Below are 19,795 nucleotides of genomic sequence, written 5' to 3' on the forward strand. Positions count from 1 at the left end.
TAACCTGAATGCTTCTATATTCCTGCAGTCTGCATAAACCAATCCATGTAGAATCCCAAGACATGCTATAAGAGGGAAAAACTAAAAAGGGTTTATTTACCCATCTTTGTACTGTCTGAATTGGTCTTAAAAATATCACTCATGTCTTCAGATAACAGGCTGTCTTCACCTCATTACGACTGATAGCACTGCATCAGTTTAAATACTTCATTTGTAACACTACAGATGGTACAAATCACTACAAATTATCCGTGACCATTTTACGATGTTAATTTTGTTAGGAACCGACAAAATATGTAGGTTTATATTAGCTTCTTGCTAAGCGCTCCCATTTTTTAGTTTGACTGCTCTTCAATGCACTACATGAAATAATGCTGCAAAATTTTGAAGTAATCGGGGGGATTTTCGGCACCAGTTTCCTGTTGCAAAAATGTTTCAGTGTTCATTCAGCCAGTTTGCCAAAAGCTACACACATTGCCTTGCATGACAGTAACATTAAGATCAGATGTCAGTTCAGATTACATGCCAAAAGACCCTGGATTTTTAACGGCTTCTGAGAGCAGAAGAGTGTCATTCAAGACAGCATGTGACAGCAAAACTAATTACTTTAAAACCGCACTGCCTGTGCCTGGCCTTCTTCCTTTGATGTCACAGGACAGGAGGAGCTGGGTAAAATAGTGAATGACAAGACACCGGGGAATATATGGACTAACCACAAAAAGATCATCCAGAGGGCTTCTATTTACTCTTTTCATAATGGTTCTAAAATAACAGCAACACAGTATCTTACTCCTGCAATGTTCATGCCTTATCACTGTAAAAGAGTTATGGATGCAGATAATATCGACATTATTAGTTAGCTCCAAAAAAGACAAAATTATTCTATGAACAGACAATGACAGTGATTTTAAATTGGTTATTCAAAATTAATGAAACCTTATAATCAAATCAAAGCTCTCTCTTTCACCAAGTCCACAACTGCTCCTCATTTTAGTATGTAGTACAAAAAGGAAAGGAATAATGGTATTTCACATTTCTCTGATCTGGGCTAATGAATCAACCTCTGAAAGAAGTTCAAAGTGTTGTAAATATCAGAAGAGACTGAAAGCTCTAATAACTTGTATTTTTAAAAATGGTCATCCATTTGCTCTTATCATCTAGCTTGTTCATGGCTGGAACACCATATTGTATCCTTTCAATATAATAAACTAACTTGGCCAGCAAATAAAGAAGCTAAAAAGTCGCAAGGCAAAATGTCATAGTTGGCAGTACTTGCTGTTTGCTTGTCATTTACAGGTCTGCCTTGGACACATATTTCAAAAGTAACATCTATCCTTTACTAGGTTTATGTGTTTCTGTTTTCCCAATTTAACCGCACAACCAATAGTAGCGACACAAGTCTTACTGCAATCTGTGTCAATCAAGTCGTCAGCAACCTAAAGATGTAACAGCAAATGCAGCAGATTTTCTGCCATTGTTGTGGAAATAAGAGTATAAACAGGGCTGTGGAAAAAACAAAAGGTAAATCAATCAATCAACCAACTTGTAAGCGTGAAGAGGAACGACAGTAAGGTAGAGAATAATGCACCTGGTGTTGTGGTTCTGGGTAGTGGGGTCTGTCGACACTTCTTGACAGGCTCCATGGAATATGTGCTGTTCTCACTGCTCACATCATGACCTCGGCCATCCAGGTAGTCTTGCAGGTTGCTCATACATGGCCTACAGACCTCTCTGGTATCACTACCACTAGGGACCAGTGTCACTGGTGATTCAGGAGCCTGAGCTGGCTCAGGATCGTCATCTTCCGGGATTGGATTGTACCAGATCTCCCCTTCACCGTCCACATCATTGTGCCTGTCTGAAGAGTCGACCCTCAGCTGTTGGAGGTGGGGCTGAAGAGTCAGTGTGTCAAGGTAGGGATGTTGAGCTTCAGGGCTACTAGATATTAGAGGGGATGGGAGCAGCCCATCAGTTTTGGATGTATGGCTTGCATGGCCCTCTTTCAACCTGAAGCAAACTAGGTCTTCCTCCACTGCATGGTCTTTCCTAGGAGTCTGCTGAAGCCAATGGCTTCTTTCTGAAACTGCAGCAGCATTAAGGAGATCACTGGTTTTGGCAAACCCACTGACCCCAGCATCTTCAGTCTCCGTGATAGAGTTGTGGACATTCTTAATCAAGACTGCAAAAAAAGAAAAAGAATACACGCAATAACTATAAATTTGATATCTGAACACGTTTGACTTTTCTACACAACATATGACAACATATAAGCAATGATTAGCACAATTAATGTGTAGACACAAAAGTCAGTGGGGGGGTAACTTTGAAATAAACATAACACATATTTCATTCTCTAGAGTAAAGTTACTTCAGTATAATACTGAACAAATAAATATTAATGATGAATGACCAAAGGCATCAGTTAGGAAAGAAGAAGAAATCTGTTATACCCTGATTAAAAATGAAAAGTGCATATTCTAAATGATGCAATTCTCAGAGGATTCTTTGTAGAGCAAAGAAGCACATTAAAAAATTAGGCAGTTTTGTGAAACAACGTTTATTGAACATATAAAGTATAATTTCTTTTAAAAGATTTAATAGCTGATTTAAAAAAGTTACCTTTATATTTTACAGACCAATTTAAAAACAACTAGAATAAGAACAGGAGATTGACACAAAAAGCACATTTCCAGTGTACGGCTTATATAGACTGCATAGCAGATGTACAGGATACACTGCTGAAAAAGGCATCTTTGGCATGACCCCATGCCCCACAATGACAACCTCAATCCTCTAAAGGCATTTGGAAGTAAATCAGACTGAACCGAAAACCCACAGCCAAAGTGAGGATGGAGGTCCGGGGAAAAAGGTTCCCTAAAAACCCAGGAGTTCAGCCTTACAATGACAGATGGATGGATAGAAGCACAACAGGAGGGCCTCTGAAGTTGTGCTGTACCATCGAGAGACAAAGTGATGGTGTCCATGAATGATTTGCATGGAAATGAACTCAAAGAGTTTATACCAGTCTCATTCATGCAGGCCAAATCATCCTGGTCTTAATACCAAGTGAAGAAAAAACACACTCAATATTTATATTCAGACAAGATAAGAGATTTCCAGACAGATACTAAATATACCAATAAGACAACAACAAAATCTTACCAAAAATGCATTTGAACCCTAGACAGAAAACTAATGAACTTTTTAATATCTTTTCAATGGAAAAAAAGACAGCAGCAAATTTCATATAGTATTGAATCATTAACGAGTTATAAGCACAGAGCCGTTTTCAGTGACATTATTTATTAACTTTTATTTTGCAACTTACAATATTTATTTGGACAACAATCTAAAATTATGTAATCATTTATACAAAACACTATTTTACTTGAGCAATTTAGAGTAAGCACCTTGCTGATATGTAATTCAGCAGGTGCAAGGATTCAAACTGGGGACCTTCAGCTTGTGAGGCAACATGGTACCCATTGGCCTTATTTTACATTATAATACTCACTGCCAGCATGCTACCTTGCATCAGTTTTCCCCTACATGCCTTCACCCACTTTGCTTACAAAAATCAGCCAACATTCCACTGTCAAAAAAATGACACTTCACTCTCACATATTCCACTTGAGCTTGGATTTTTCAATTCAACATTTCAGCAAATTAAGGTCAACTGTAATCTGTACAGGGGGTGCGGTGGCGCAGTGGGTTGGACCACAGTCCTGCTCTCCGGTGGGTCTGGGGTTCGAGTCCCGCTTGGGGTGCCTTGCGATGGACTGGCGTCCCGTCCTGGGTGTGTCCCCTCCCCCTCCGGCCTTACGCCCTGTGTTGCCGGGTAGGCTCCGGTTCCCCGTGACCCTGTATGGGACAAGCGGTTCTGAAAATGTGTGTGTGTGTGTGTGTGTAATCTGTACATGAATGAAAAAAAGCCACTGAACATGGCTTGACTGAACCCTGAAGACAGTGTCTGCAAGGAAAAACTCAGTCACTTACTCAGCACACTGACCTGATAGGTATGGCAAAAAAAAAAAAAAAAAAAACACTCCTTCCACTATCCTGCCAGATGCTGCTTAGCCCAGTGTCCCCACCCACAGCAGCAAACCCGCTGCAAACATCACAGTTTTACTTCACCTTTGTTGCAAGACACTTTGTATCTTCAGTTATGATTTCTGAACACGAAGAACAAACCTTTAAGGGCCATGGGTGGGATATCTGCCTTTGAAAACACAGCAGCAAGAGAAAAAAAACTTAAAGTTTAATCATTTAGCTACAACAATTGATTACCCGTTACTCAAATGAGACAACTAATTAATTACTTTATTCCAATAGGTAATTAGTACAGCTATTACAGGTATATATTAACTTAATCTTCATTATGACAAAGTAAAAGTTTTCATTTTCAACTCTGACATACTAAAACAGTTTTGAATAACTTAAAAAAAACAAGATTTTATCTGTTAAAGAACATGTAATTTACATTAAACTATAGATGGACTGTAAATGTATCTAATGTTTTATCATAAAAAAGGAATATCTTAAGATGAGATGTTCTTATTACCCCCATCAATATAACGTAGTTAAAATATTTTATGAATATATTTGTATGTAGCGTTAATAAACATAACTAATATAAATACACACACGCACATTTTCTGAACCGCTCGCCCCATACAGGGTCGCGGGGAAGCGGAGCCTACCCGGCAACACAGGGCAGAAGGCCGGAGGGGGAGGGGACACACCCAGGACGGGACGCCAGTCCGTCGCAAGGCACCCCAAGCGGGACTCGAATCCCAGACCCACTGGAGAGCAGGACCTGGTGCAAGCCGCTGCACCACCGTGCCCCCCCAATATAAATATATATAACTAAATATAAAAAAATGTCCATATAGCCTCTTAAGCTGTAATACTTAAGAACTTTGGTTTAGACTGACACAGCATAAAAATGTTTAACCTGTAAATTAAAAATGTAAGACATGTTATTGACATTCTCTCCAATTTTCTATGTTCCTCCATTGCAATGTGTTTGCAAGGTATATATACAAAAAGGCAAAGTATGTTATTTAATTTCCAAACATTGTCGGGGGGGGGAACCCTGCTTGTGTGAAAAGGACCACTACTCCTGCTTCAGAGAACCCAGCAGAAGCCCAGAACTGAGGCACTCAATCCCTTTAGCTATATCTTTAATGGAAGAGAAGAGCTTTAGAGTGCCGGCAGACAGGGAGCCTTAGGCCACATGTGGAAATGCGTCTACTTAATTGCTCAAATCCCTGGCCAAGGGCTGTGCTTTCATTTTTCTGAGCTTTGGTGATTGGGGTCACTGCTTTTGTCCCGTACAAGAAGCCCTGGCGAGACTGCAAGGAAGGTGAGCCATGGTGCCGCGAAGAGTAATTTGGTGTTTCATTTCAGAGGACAGCAGGCATCCTTTATGCATCCAAGCTTAGATCTTGTTGACCGTCTGCCCTTTAGTTGTAGATTTGCAATACTGGGCAGCCCCGAAGCATTTCCTCTTGCCCCAGATTTCTGCACCAACCAAAAGACAGGTGAAGTCTAAGACTGGCCCAAAAATTTAACTGAACTGTCAAGTTATGCCCCTTTGATGGAAAAAAGATTGTCATAAATTTTGCACACAGTCTTTATTTGTGAATCTATGCTGTAAAAACAACACTGCTTTCACACAGATAGGTTTGAGGAGGATCTTTATCGAAGAGACTGGGATTCACCATATTTGATCACCCCATCACTTTTAGACATCGACCGCTGCTTCTCAGCAGCTAAGTTTTCAAATATTTCGCTCAGCGTTTGGACCACGAGTTACATTTCGTTCTGCTATCAGATGGTACCGAATCTGTGCAAAACGTGTGCTGAAGCTGGTTGTAACGGGGTTGGACTTTAGTCTCCAGTGTCTTGAGAATGACAGCTGAAAGGGCTCGCTTGCCCTCCAAACCAGCTAACCTCAACTTGACTGAAAAAGCCCAAATCCTGCACTGTACCAATATGGGCTTTTTCACTTCTAATTAGGTCCACAGTCCATGGGTTTCATCTGTCACCTCCTCGGGCAGATACCGCATAAAACTTATTTTGACACCCTCTTTTTTTGCAACTGCTAGCATCATTGACAAGAAAGAGAAGATATCCGTTATCTTAGTATTCTTGTGTTGACCAGATCTCACCGCTGCATCCTCAAGACCCGTCTTCATCACTAACAGCACACAACGCAATAGGTTTACACTATCAAACTTCTTGCTCTGCATTTACACAAACGCAAACATTCCGAAAGAAGCCGAATTATCGTTTGCATGGGATTTGATGTCAAGATTATTGACCCATGGCATGGAGAGCCATAAGAGTTGGAAATGCCATGATGGTGGTGCCCCATTCAATCATGATTTCAGATCATGTCATGATGACGTGAGGAACGGATGATTTCCTCTCCATCGACGAGCATTCCACGTTACCACGACTTGTTGTTGTTTCACACTTCGGGATGAATATCTTACATCGTTTTGCCTATTTTTTCTTGCCTTGTCCTCTCGTCTACACACAGCTGCTGGAGGTAATTCTCCACAGACTGAAACCTGACTTCTGAAATTCTCCCTCCTTCGGCTTCAGCTCAAGTTCCAGAGTGAGTCTCCTGTGTCTAGACTAACCACTCTGTGCTCACAAGACAAACTCAACGCATAACCTGCTTTTATGAATAATGTTTATAAGAAACTCTATAATAATGCTCGTTAATGCAGTTCTCGTCCGTTTGCTCACGAAGCTCTGAGTCTGAGGCACTTGAAGTTGAAGCCTCTTACCTCTGTGATCTCCAAACGCCGTTGCTTTCGGCTTCTTCCCCCGAAGTTTTGCCAATAAAGTCCTCCGCAGGGGATCAGCCATGCTTAAAACTACTTAACATCCAAAGTTTTAGGGACTGTTAGTTAAAAGCAGCTCCGCTGTGGTCCATTTTAACCCCGACCGCCTCTCCATGCCGCTGTCCCGTTCCGCAGCGCTCCGCTCTGCTCTGCTCTGCGCTGCAAAACCGCATCAACTCGAAGCCTCCGCGGAACTGCGCCGGCAGCGCGAGCTCAGCGTGTCACGACTGCGCAGAGCTGCGAGGCGTCTGCGCATGAGGCGCCTGCGCAGCACAGAGATCAACAGGAGGGTGAATCAGCAGCAGCAGCAGCAGCGGTAGCGGCAGCAGCCTGCGCTGTTATTTATTATTCATTCATTCACTCTGAAGTCCGGCTAATACACTCTGCGTCTGCGTGCCTTCGTCATAATAATCCATTGGACAAAACGACACTTAAAATGAGTTCACATTTATTAGTTTGGCTTAAAGCAGCCTTTTTGGAGCAGTCATGTTCCCAACAGGAGTAAGTGGTAACAGGACTAGAGTAAAACTGATGGGCAATTTGTTTTTGAAATGTAAATAAGCCTAGGCTGACTGTGCCCAAGATACATAACTTACCTTTACATTTATTTATTTAGCAGATGATTTTCTCCAAAACAACTTCCAATGAGCTCTGTGTAGTGTAGAACTCCGCTCTCTCATGTCTCATTGGCATTAGCCAATAACAAGCATAGTGTGTGAATGATGGAAAGAGTGTGTGTGTTCCACTGGTGTATGGACGAGTGACCCAGTGTAAGTAGTGTATCTAGCAGTGTAAGTCACCACGGTAAATAAGGCGTGTGGGCTCATAACACTACATAGAGTTCATTGGAAGTCGCTTTGGAGAAAAGCACCTGCTAAATAAATAATGTAAGCATAAGTTAGTAAAAATTAATAATTTGCAAAATATCTAATTGTAGTGGGGATAAATCAGTTGCAGATGTTAGGCATTGACACCACAGAGGCACATAACACAATAAAAAATTACTTTGGTTCTCCAAGACCAGAGACTAAGTACTGTAATCAAACAATCTCTGCAGGTGGGAATTCAGATTTAAATCCATTTATATGCCAGAGGCAAGAAGGCCATGTTTACTTCACAGTGATCACGGTACCTTTGACAGTTTCCAAACTTGCATAATGGAACCATTTTTTCCACACCATTCCCCATTTGGTTCTGTCTTTGTGACGGTAAGGACAGAACATCTGTTTGCCGGGCTCCTATTCAAAGGGGCCTGGTCACTCAGCGTACGCTCAGGACGCGACAGCTGTTTCCATTCGCTTCCCATTCAGCTTTCGACTTAATGGAATCCACCCTCATTAGCAATGTCTTCTCATGACTTAATTTCTCCCGATACCTCACAGTTAGACAGGAGGAAAAAAAGGCTCTCGTTTAAGAACTCAGTTACTGATGAATCTGACATATACAGACACTTTTTTTTTTGGCATTTTGAAAAATCTGCAGCAGAAAATTCAGTGTTAACAGTGTTAGTTTCCATTATGATTAAGATTTATTTCCTAATTTCAGTTTCTCTCTCTTTAGAGCACACAATTCTTAGACTTTAGGAACAGCGAAGCGGGAAAGATATTGACCATTATTTAAGCGCAGACAGACAAATGTGTTTTTTTTGTGTGTCAGACGTTGTATAATTTTGAGCTCATACTTCCCTCGAGCCCATCACACCCATCCCTCACAAATTAACCTCATTAGGCCAATTCCTACTGGAAGGAGACCAAGTTACCATTATTTCTTACAGAAGAGATAATCAGTTCCTGAACAAAAATATGTCCCCTAAAATTAATTAAAATACCAAAATATAAGGCATGTAAATTTATGTCCGAGAATGGTCACAAACATGTTTGGCTACATTTCCATCTTGTTTTTAATGCTACATTTTCAATCATTCATGATCAACAACTGCTTGTCCTAATGTATGGTAGCAGTGGTCCAGCATCTATGATGGAATCCAAAGACACAATGCAGGGTACAGAAAGGACAGACATATTCTGATAAATTGTAATCTGACACCCAAAAAACTGATTAGACTGACAAATACTTGAGTGAACCACAGAGTTTTATTTTTCTTTAGCAAATAATTACTCACAACATTAAATTATACAGATTCCAAAGAAGAGAGAAATAATTCAATAGTTTGCCCATCAAGCCTGGGAACAGTTTGAGAGTGATCGACAAACAGAGAGAGACCCAGCATTCCTGGAAATCCACAAACGCAACCCCGCACATCAGCACATCAGTACGTGCAGAGATAAACAGAAAAAAGAAGTATTCTTTATGCTTTCCTTGATGGGAGCAACTTCCTGTTTTCTGAATTTTCAGTATTTAGAATACTCTGAACATTTTACAAATTTAAGTCATTTAATGAGATGCTAAATATGGAAATTATTTTCTTGCCTAGGCAATGCCCCTCATCTATTTCTGTAACTACAGAATTCACAGTCAGTGTCATTTACAAAAGAAGAGCAGTGATATGTGACCATATCAGCACCTTTACAACTCAAGCCAGTGAAACAACTGAAATTACCTGCTCCTTGTCTTAAATGGCAAGTATGTTACTCCAAAATGGTTGAATTGGGCTCGAGGGGACAATTAACCACACTTTAAATACCGTTTATCCAGTTTCAATGACAAAAATACATGGGTGGGGACATTTTTAAGTTTCAGCTCAAGTTCACAAGTTCAAGTTAAGCCACACTCATTTTGGTAAAAAACACAGATGGCTGTACAGATCAAAGGGCATAACTGGCTACTTGTGCTTTGAGTTTCTTGCATTGCAGAAAGTACTTTAAATAACACAGGTGTTAAAGTAAACACTGCTGTATTTTCTCTATATTTATGTATTCTGCAGCTATAGATACAAGTAACAAACAAAACAACTGAGTCAGAAATACAACGAAAATTCTCTTAAACATAAGTTACAGCACTGCAGGACAGTTTGCTCTTGAAGCAGGATAAAACTAGGGCCACTTGTTAGTGCCAACTGTCATTTTAAACAAAATATAAATGTAAAGCCAATGGGTCACATTCCAGATTAGTAATTTAGTAACAACCCAAATGCTTTGCTGTTCCAGCCTCCTAATTTTAAGGTTGTACTAACTTTCAAAACCCAAAATATGTGCTTATTTTTGTTTTCATTCAATGTACAAAGGTCTGTCTGCATGTAAAACACACATAGTGATGATGCTGATCAAGATCAGTAGCAGTACATCTACAATACACACACACACACACACACACACACACACACACACACACCATCTGAAGCCACTTGTCCCATACAGGGTCGCGGGGAGCCGGAGCCCAACCCGGCAACACAAGGCATAAGGCTGGAAGGGGAGGGGACACACCCAGGACGGGACACCAGGCACCCCAAGCGGGACTTGAACCCCAGACCTACTAGAAAGCAGGACCCGGTCCAACTTATTGCGCCACCATGCCCCCCTCACATCTACAATAACAAGATGCTATTACAATAAGAACCAAAAAAATCCCTTCTACATTCATTCACATTCAACATACACAGAACAAGATGTTATACACACACACACACACACACACACACACATTTTCAGAACCGCTTGTCCCATACGGGGTCACGGGGAACCAGAGCCTAACCCGGCAACTCAGGGCGCAAGGCTGGAGGGGGAGGGGACACACCCAGGACGGGACGCCAGTCCGTCGCAAGGCACCCCAAGCGGGACTCGAACCCCAGACCCACCGGAGAGCAGGACTGTGGGCCAACCCACTGCACCACCGCACCCCCTCACAAGAGGTTATATTCCTTGCATATATTATGAGGGTACACAAGGACCCAGTCCAACCGACTTCACTGTGAAGTCGCAGAGAAAAACATCCAGCACTGCCATCACATATCTCTGAGGCTCAAGACCAAACGTCTTAAATTTCTCCGCCAACCATCACACGAAGAACAGGGTGCCAACACGGGTATTTCATTGAGATTGTCACGTGGGCGCCAACCTTCATCGGTGTTTTGTTGAATTAGGTCCATGACACCTCAGGAAGGCTTAACTGTACAGTCTGGCATTCCAGACCCACCCTCCTCCACACACGTTAGATGCCCTAATATTTCAATCCCTGAGAAATCTGCAGAAATGTAAGGAATTCACCACATGAAGCAGCATAGCAAACTTACCCTGAAGGTAAGCTACCCAAACAGGACCACCTTGTTCTGAGACAGCTCACTCCACAATCCAGAGCAGAGAGTGTTATAAATGGCTTAGTCAATCATTGTTGGTCACACCCTTTTGTCTTCCAGTTATGTTCCCAAAGCAAAATACTTGTGCTGAATTGGTACTGACTGAACAGCATACCAAGGACCGTCACACCAATCAACAGCTTGAGCATACGCCGTACTAGAAAACGCCCATTTACAGCTTTCTATCAGCTGGGTACTGTCATCATACAGAAAAGAGATGCAGGATGAAGAGTTTTACCTAAAGTTCAGAGGGGGAGTTCTCTGTGCTTGTCGCCTATTGTGCTAAAGTGACAACTGAAACTGATGATGTCCATGAAACGTTAGTAAAAAAAAGTGTAAAAAATTAATTGGTTAAAACATACTATAAGTGTGTTATGTTTTCATACGTGTATATTTGGTTGGTTTGCAGAGACTTTAATTCAAAGTGACATCTTACAATTCTACACTTCTACGCATTTATCGAGCTGGATTCTTTACCAAAGCCATTCTGGATAAGCACCTTGTTCCAGGGTAACAATTTCATCTGGAACTTCAAACTAAGATTCTGGTCACAAGTACAGTTCCTTAACCTCAGTTTTAATGATATCTGAATGTTATATGCTAAAGAGGTTTAAGTGGAAATGCACATGTATGACCTGCCTTGCTAAAAAGATTTTGCCAAAGACACCTAAAGGAATATCAAATAAAGAATAGTAATCAAATTATACTTGGAATAAAAAAAAAAAAAAAAAAATTTACATTAGTAATGAGGTTTAACAGTAAAACATTACTGTCACTGGTAATTCACTAGAAATAAACATTAGTTATAAAATACTAGACATCAACTGCTCTGCTGTGTCAACTGAATCTTTTTCCCTTTTATACAGATTTAAACAAGAAAACAAGAAGAAATATGATAGGTACAAACGATTTTTAGACAGGACTGCAACTAAAGTTAACATTTTTCATTAATATTAGTAAGGAAAAGGTTATCCATAGAGAAATCAGAAATTTCAGACTGGTGTAGGTCATATCTACTATGTCTTATCTGAAGTGAAACAAAAATCAGGCCCTCAAAAATAATAGCAAAAAAAATTAAAAAACCACTTTGCACAAATAACCCTTAATCAAAGAACTTTGAGATACGAAATATTACACTCAGTGCCATAGTAAAATGCCATACAGTAAATGCCTACCTTATGTACAATCTTTAAAATTAGTCTTTTTCACAGGCCCAGTGAAATCCAAACTGTGGCACCACTTGTGATGCAAGACAGATTAGCTCTGACGACAAAACCGGTAACAAACCAGTACAGCTAGCGAATATCAAACGTACTGCAGTGATCCAAATCTCCAGTAGGTCTCTGAGGACCCATGATCTGCTGCAGCCTCACCGCGAGCCCAGTGAGGGTAAGTTCTGGCATGCTGGTGAAATGGAGCGCGAGCGGAGTGGTTGGAAGTTTGAGTCGGTGCTCCCTTCACTCCCGCAGGCACCCTCAGACTCGGCCTGCAGCTCCTCTGGCAGAGGAGGTGCCCCAGGATCACCGGGCCTGGGCAGGACCGATGCCGAGGAGACGGTTACACTGCAGTTTCCTGGAAACTCCCTGTCCTGGCCCTGGCCATGAGGCACATTTAGAGAACCCATCGTAGTGGACGAAGACGGACTCCACTCCCCTTCAGGGTGGTACAGGATAGTAGAACTGCAACTCTTGTCGTAGTTGGACTCATTGGAGAATGTCCTAGAGAGGTCATTCGTGGCTCCAGTGCATTTCATTAAAGAGCATCCGCTGCAGGATGCCCCAGCTGTGGAGTGGAAAGTAAAGAGGTACAAAGAGCAGTGAACTGAGGAAGACTCCTCTATATGACACATTCACATATGCTGCCATGATTCAACATGTATAGCTGACCTGTAACAGTACATTTTAAATTTAGTCATTTTACCTTTTAATGCTTCAATTCTCTCGTTTTTCAGCTTCTGCACCTCGTCTGTGATTTTGGTGATGATGAAGTCAGAACACTTGCTGTACTGAATAGACTCGATGAAAACGTCTAGGCCCTTGGGGTTCTCCGCGAGGTAGTCCAACAGCTTTCCGGCACGCTGTCGGGTGGTGACTTTACTGCTGATGTCCTCTGTGTCCTCTCGAGTGAGAATCTTCTTTGAGCGTAAGTAGTCGAAGTGGCGGTCTGCTGTGATTTTGTCACAGAGGTATGGTCGCAGTCGTTCCAACACCTACAAGATCAGAACAACAAGTGTGGCTCAACATCAGAATCTAGGAATAAAATACATTTGTTTAAATAAATTTATAAGCCATAACTGTATTTTCATTATTTGCTCAGTTAGCTGTGTCTTGTCCAGAATAGTTCTATGGCATTTCTAATGAGAATGACAGGTAAACAAAGTGCCTTTAAAACACCTTGCGAGAAGTTCCTACTTAATTTAAACCCTCACTTTCTCTAGAGACAGGAATACACACAGATACAACAGGTATATGGTCAACATGGTATTAAAAATAAAGAGATAAAGCAGGAGAGGGATGAAAATACAGAGAGGAAGAAATGAATGCCAAAAAGTATACACATGAAACAAAGTTTTTCCACAAAAAAAGAATAATAAATGCGCTGCAGATTAATCTTGTGAGTTAAAGGGAATGATGCAGATTCAAAGGTGACTGCAAAGTCAGCTGTCTCCCTCTGGTGTACATCTAATTCCAGTGTGGTTGTGTCTCTACATGACACACACAGCATACTGTACTTTGTACTTGTAAAAGACGTTGTGGAACAGACACACATTTGGTGTTTCAAAAGGTTTTTGTCCCTTGGTGGTGTCAAGCTGGTTATTTTTCTTCAATTAATTACCAGTCACACTTACAAAAAATCCAACTACATGCTTCTCACTTCCCCTCTATCACAGTGACAACTTCAACCAATCACAACAATCAACTGATGTAAATACAGGCATGTCTCAATTTACGAAAGTAATCTGTTCCTGAAGATAGTGTGGATATCAAAATGTTGGATCCCAAAAGCTTATTTTGAATTATTTTAAATGGTCCAAATAACAATGCACTCCCAGGAAATGCAAATTCCGCAAACCAATTTTCCCAAATATCACTAGAACAGTGTAAAACACCTATATAACCATCATCCCATGATTTCAACACATTACATTTATTTATTTAGCAGATACTTTTCTCCAAAGCGACTTCCAACAAATTCTATGTACTGTTATCAGCCCATGCACTTTATTCACCAAGGTGACTTACACTGCTGGATACACTACTTACACTGGGTCACTCATCCATACATCAGTGGAACATACCTGAACAGCATGTCTTTGGACTGTGGGAGGAAACTGGAGCAACTAAAGGAAACAATCTCTCTGTCACTCACACACTATGGGGGAATCTAAATGGCATGTTTTGGGACTGTGGGAGAAAATGCAAACTCTACACAGACTGAGCGGGGATCAAACCCATGTCGTCTCACACCCCCCAAGCACTGGGAGGCAACAGCGCTACTCGCTGTGCTACCGTGCCCTATGTCTGCATGGGTTTCCTCTGGGTGCTCCAGACACAATATAAAGTACTACAATTTATTTACATTTCTTTATTGACCAGATGTTTTCTTCAAAGCAATGTACATCTCAGAAGACATTACAAAAGTGAACTACACCCGTTACATTTGCTGTCATGCTGGCAGACTATGCTCGGAAAACTTTGGGCAGTTCTCTGTCTCCACTGAAAACTCCAGGGGCAAAGTTACTGCTCCAGGGTCATTCCCAATTTTATTTTTAATTGATCAGTTCTCCGCAGGATGAGCAATAAACTAAGAAGTGATTCACTGAACACATTGTGTTTATTGTGAACAACTTTGTGAAACTGCATACTGTTGCAAAAATGTGTGCACACACCCTAAAAACCATAAACCTTTTCTAATTGCGCCACTATGTCCACAATCATTCAATTAAATAACACACCTAATACAGGTGACAGACACACCCATGTAATTTCTTACACTTCCCATAATGATCTCTTAAAGCAGTACTCTCGCATTCCTAGCACGTCAACAGACAGAGCAATCTGGACGCAGACATGCCAAGCACAGTACATTAGCACACTTCCACTTCTTTCAAATTTTTTTCGTATATGCTTCATTACACTAATTTTTTTATTAACTGAATCAAAAGCCAAGAGCTCCTATACCCCAATTTTGGATAGAGTTTCTACATCAAGGCACACCTGCATAAATCATAACAAATGAATTCAATAGCATTACTACTACTGACTTGTTTATCTGATCATCTTCTTTCTCACAGAATTAAGCTTCTTACAATGATTTACCCATTTATGCAGCTAGGTAATTTCTACTGTATCAATAATACAATGTGAGAGTGGTGATTCAAACCTAGGACCCTTGAATCCTTATAGAAATGAAGTAAAATTTAAATCACAGAATCAGTTTGTATACCCTGAATACTTTTACACTAACAATCTTAGGCTACAGGTTTGTTAACAGCATTACAAAGGACCCCTGACAGTGCGAGTTGTTTACATAGTGAAAGGCACAGGCAGTGATCTTGTGAACTCCATTTCTTAATATTGCCAACATCTGTGAGCCAAATGATCAATGTACAGGGTATGTGTGTTTTTACACTCTTTTGCATGCTGTGCTTCAATGACAGGCTCCAAACCAACACACCCTTAAATCAAGACAAGCGGTTACAGCTAATGAGTGACTGAATGAAAATTTCCCATTTAAAAAATAAGCAGATTTTTTTTTTTAAACAAATATTATAAAATATATTAGTGATATTGTCAGTCCAAAAAAACAAATATCAAAATAAAAGGTACTTAGTCCCATATTTTTCATGGAGAAATTATTTTTTCCCTATAAGAAATAATGGTAATTTCAACCCTTGCAACCGGAAATGGCAATTTGACTCCTCTGTGTTAGAAATTAGACCTATCAAAAGATTAACATGTAAGTGGAATTTACTGATAACCTTTACCTTGCTCTTGCCCACTTTTGAGTCCCCACTCATATAGTACATCAGTTCAAGGTAAGTACTACAGCAGAAGTGGGATTTGAACCCAGGAAGTTCAGATTTTAAGGGAAAAAGAAACCCTAAAAAATTACAGTACCTGCTTGCGCTAAATAGTGAAAGTTTTAAAACTTTCATTGCCTATGTACGTACTAAGACTTTTTTGCCTTAAGTAGCAGCATGAAGGTGACATATGGGAACCGTAACAAAGTCCTAGTACTACATTTTATTTACATGTATTCATTCAGCAAACGCTTTTCTCCAAAGAGAGGCACATCTCACAGAAAATACAATCTGTGCATTACTTTAGGAGAAAGAGACGTAGTTGCAGACGTGTGATTCTTGAGTAAACCTACTTTGTTTCTTTCCACTTTATGCACCGATATTTAGCTGAAAGCTTTCTCCAAGTTTTAACCCCCTGTTCATGTATGGTGTAAATGTTCATGCACCGTAACCTTATGATCATCCCCAGATAAACCTTTACACAGCTGCTACTCCGGTATGGTATGTAGATATGGGACAGCCTCTAGCGTAGTGGTTAGAACAACTGCCTTTGGGCCCAAAGGTTGCAGGTTTGAGCCTCACCTCGGGCTGTAATACCCTTGAGCAAGGTACTTACCCAATTGCTCTGGTAAAATTACCCAGCTGTATGAATGAATGTAACCTTAACATTCATGTAAGTTGCTTTGGAGAAAGGTGTTGAATAAATGTCTGCGTACCCCTTGTTTTAAATAAATAATGTAGGAAGGTGATGAGGATTAGTCTACTATCCTGCGTTTTGTGCACCTCATCATGTGTGAACATCGGTGCATAAAGTGGAAAGAAACAAACGAGGTTTACTTAATCACGCATGTCTGGAACTACCCCTCTTTCCTAATGTAATGTACAAATTGTATTTTCTCTCAGATCTACGTCGCTTTGGAGAAAAAGCTCAATGAATAAATGTAAAGCTGACAGGGATTTGCCCATTTAAACGGCGGGGCGTCCAACTCGGCTCGGGAAACTACTCTTCGATCAAAAGCCTGGCGACTGCGGCAGGAGCGCGATTTTGCACCTGCAGCCAAACACTTGGTGAGGAGCGGAATGCGGGGAGGATGTGTGTGAGGCGTCATGTGCAGCACTTGCAAGAGCAGCAGAAGCTGCTGAAGCTGCAGCAGAAACCTCAGGCTTCGGGAGCTCCTGAAACCGAGCGAGTCACTGTGAGGTCGGAATCCAAACCACCCACAGGCCGCCCGCCTCCTTCTGTTTGACTGACGGGGGAAAAACGAGTCCGAGTTGAATGTTTCCTCGTCAGAAAGCGAACAGAATTAACGCGAAATGTTAATGTAGACGGGGCGAGACATGACATGAATGATGATGTCTTTTCGGCCAACTGTTGAGTCAAAAATGTTTCTTTCCGACGAGAGAAGCGGAGGGAAAAGAAGAGCCAGAGGCCGCTTTACAGCAACAACTTCAACTTGGCTGCACTAAACTAGAGTCGATGAACTTCATGATGATGAAGCTCAGACATCGCGCTCAGTGGTCAAACAAACCCGAGTGAGAAACGTTAAATATAATGACACTTAAGTTTCACCGCTGACACACAGACTTAGCGAACACGATGATTTCAGACAGCGCATGGAAAAAAGTAATTTCTGTTCACAAACAGGTCGCTTCGCTAAACTAACAAGCACGTGCGCCGCAGCATTTTAAACTTCTCTTCTCTCTCTCTTTTTTTTTTTTTTTTTGCCTGAAATGTGACGCGAACGTTCTCGAGTCGCCCGGTCGATGCTGTGCTCGGTACTCACTTCCTTCTTTATCTCGGCCATTTCATCCTCGGTGAGCTGCGGGACGTCCATTGTGTGCGTGCGTGTGTGTGTGTGGGCGCGCGCGCGCCCGCGCTTCACCCCGCAGCTCGCGCCTTCTGGGGCCCCTCGCGCACGATCCACGCGGCTGCCGAGTGCGAGGCGCCAAAGTTGCCCACCGACTGAGTGGCTTCGAAGCAGCAGAGTCCCAAAATGGCGCAGTTTGAAGTGTAGGTAAGAGTGGACTGGATGCCTGTGTAGTGTTCATGCACGGCCCCTCCGGCGTGCTAAAGCGAAAGGAGCTGGAGCGCCACTTCCTGATTTCTCGTGACGACAGGCTGGCCACGCGAGCGCTGGAGAAACGCCACGTACAGTAGAGTAAGGCGCGCACGTGCAACTCCCCGGGCTGCGCCGGGCGCGCGCGGGTCCCCGGGCCGGGGGCCACCAATCAGCTCGCCGTGTGCGAGCGCGAGCTCCAGCGCTTCAGTTCATCCACCATCTTTTCAATCTTAACCCACAATACGCCGTACGCACCCTAAACGCTGAGGAAATTTAATCGCGCGCGCACACGCATCACCAGCCTTTCGAAATTAATTTCCAGGGCGTTTGCCTAAAAACCCGCGTTTAGTGTCTCAAGCAAAGAACAGTTTATACGTGAAAAGAAATTACCCCCCCTCACTGCTCAGGTCAGGGTCCCGGCGATCCGGAGTCTATCCCGGAAGCACAGGGCGCAAGGCTGAGGAGGAGAGGAGCGCGCTGCACTCATTCATAAAATACGGACAATTACGTCGCCGATTAACTCGAAACGCACGTCTTTTGGGCTTTTCTCCTTGCATTTTTGTGTTCAGTATTTCAGCTGATATTGACTTTAAGTGTAAATGATCTATTTTAGCTGAATAACATTAAAGCCCACCAAGCTAGTTCGGATTTTCAGAATTTGAAGAGTGCAGAAGCAGAAAAGCAGCAATGTTTACAACCTTGTATTAGCAGCTGTGAAATAAAATATGAAATTACAGTACTTTACTAGTCTAGTCATCTCAAACACTAGAGCTTCCTGTTTCCAGATGCACAGAAGATACCTACATTGATTTATTCACTTAGCAGACACTTTTCTCCAAAGCAACTTCCAGTGAACTCTATGTAGTGTTATGAGCCCACACACCTTATTGACCAAGGTAACTTACACTGCTACATACACTGCTTACACTGGGTCACTCATCAATACGTCAGTGGAACACACTCTTTCTGTCACTCGCACAGTGTGGGGAACCTGAACAGCATGTCTTTCGACTATGGGTGGAAACCAGAGCACTCGGACCAAACCCACTCAGACACGGGGAAAACATGCAAACTCCACGCAGACTGAGTGGGGATCAAACCCATGTCCTCTCGCACCACCCACGCACTGTGAGACAGTGCGGAGACAGCGCGCTACTCGCTGTGCCACCCCATACCTAATAGGGCTATTTTACCTTCGCAGGGAACACAACTGCTCTGCAGCTCTTAACTGGTGGAAATGGCATTTTTTTATGCATCATGTATCGATCCTCTATGAAAGCAGAAATGAAATGCTGTTTGCAAAGGGCGCACTAGGAGGGGCGGTGGTTAGGGGTTGTCTCCTTGCGCAGTGATGCTCTGCGCTCGGAATCCCACTTCTGTTTCAGTACCCTTGATCAAGGGATTTACCTTGAGTTGCTACAGAAAAATACGCTGCTGTTTAAATGGGCAAATGATTGTAAAACTGGATTACCTAACACTGTTACGTCGCCTTGGACAAAGACATGAGCGGAGTAATGATTGGTAATAATTCAGGGCCGGGCTAAAATGTCTGGTGTTCACCGTGTTGGAAAGAGTGAGCCTCTCACATCAATGTCACACGCTG

The 19,795-nt window shown here is 42.0% G+C and overlaps 2 protein-coding genes across 3 annotated transcripts in view; both read right to left on the reverse strand.

Moving 5' to 3' along the window:
- Positions 1–7,023, reverse strand: part of syde2 (synapse defective 1, Rho GTPase, homolog 2 (C. elegans)) — a 19,397-nt gene extending 12,374 nt beyond the window's left edge. Inside the window, exons 1-2 of the mRNA XM_018753171.2 lie at positions 6,801–7,023; positions 1,589–2,179 (exon numbers count right to left, since the gene is read on the reverse strand). Of these exons, the coding sequence (XP_018608687.2) occupies positions 1,589–2,179; positions 6,801–6,882 (673 nt within the window). The 5' untranslated portion in view covers positions 6,883–7,023. The remainder of the gene's footprint in view (positions 1–1,588; positions 2,180–6,800) is intronic.
- bcl10 (BCL10 immune signaling adaptor) lies at positions 3,834–18,176 on the reverse strand. 2 transcript variants are annotated; one of them, XR_003797534.1, is made up of 4 exons: positions 17,917–17,985; positions 13,030–13,318; positions 12,285–12,891; positions 3,834–3,861 (listed from the first exon to the last, which is right to left on the reverse strand). XR_003797534.1 is itself a non-coding variant. In XM_029249987.1 (3 exons), exons 1-3 carry the CDS (start codon positions 17,965–17,967, stop codon positions 12,479–12,481), a joined length of 753 nt encoding a protein of 250 aa, XP_029105820.1. In that variant the 5' UTR covers positions 17,968–18,176; the 3' UTR covers positions 12,143–12,478. The 2 variants fall into 2 exon arrangements, 1 of the variants encoding a protein (XP_029105820.1); XM_029249987.1 differs by lacking the exon at positions 3,834–3,861 and having other exon boundaries at positions 12,143–12,891; positions 17,917–18,176.
- Between the last annotated feature and the right edge of the window lie 1,619 nt (positions 18,177–19,795).

This window comes from Scleropages formosus, chromosome 3, assembly GCF_900964775.1.
Source record: "Scleropages formosus chromosome 3, fSclFor1.1, whole genome shotgun sequence".
Lineage (NCBI taxonomy): Eukaryota > Metazoa > Chordata > Actinopteri > Osteoglossiformes > Osteoglossidae > Scleropages > Scleropages formosus.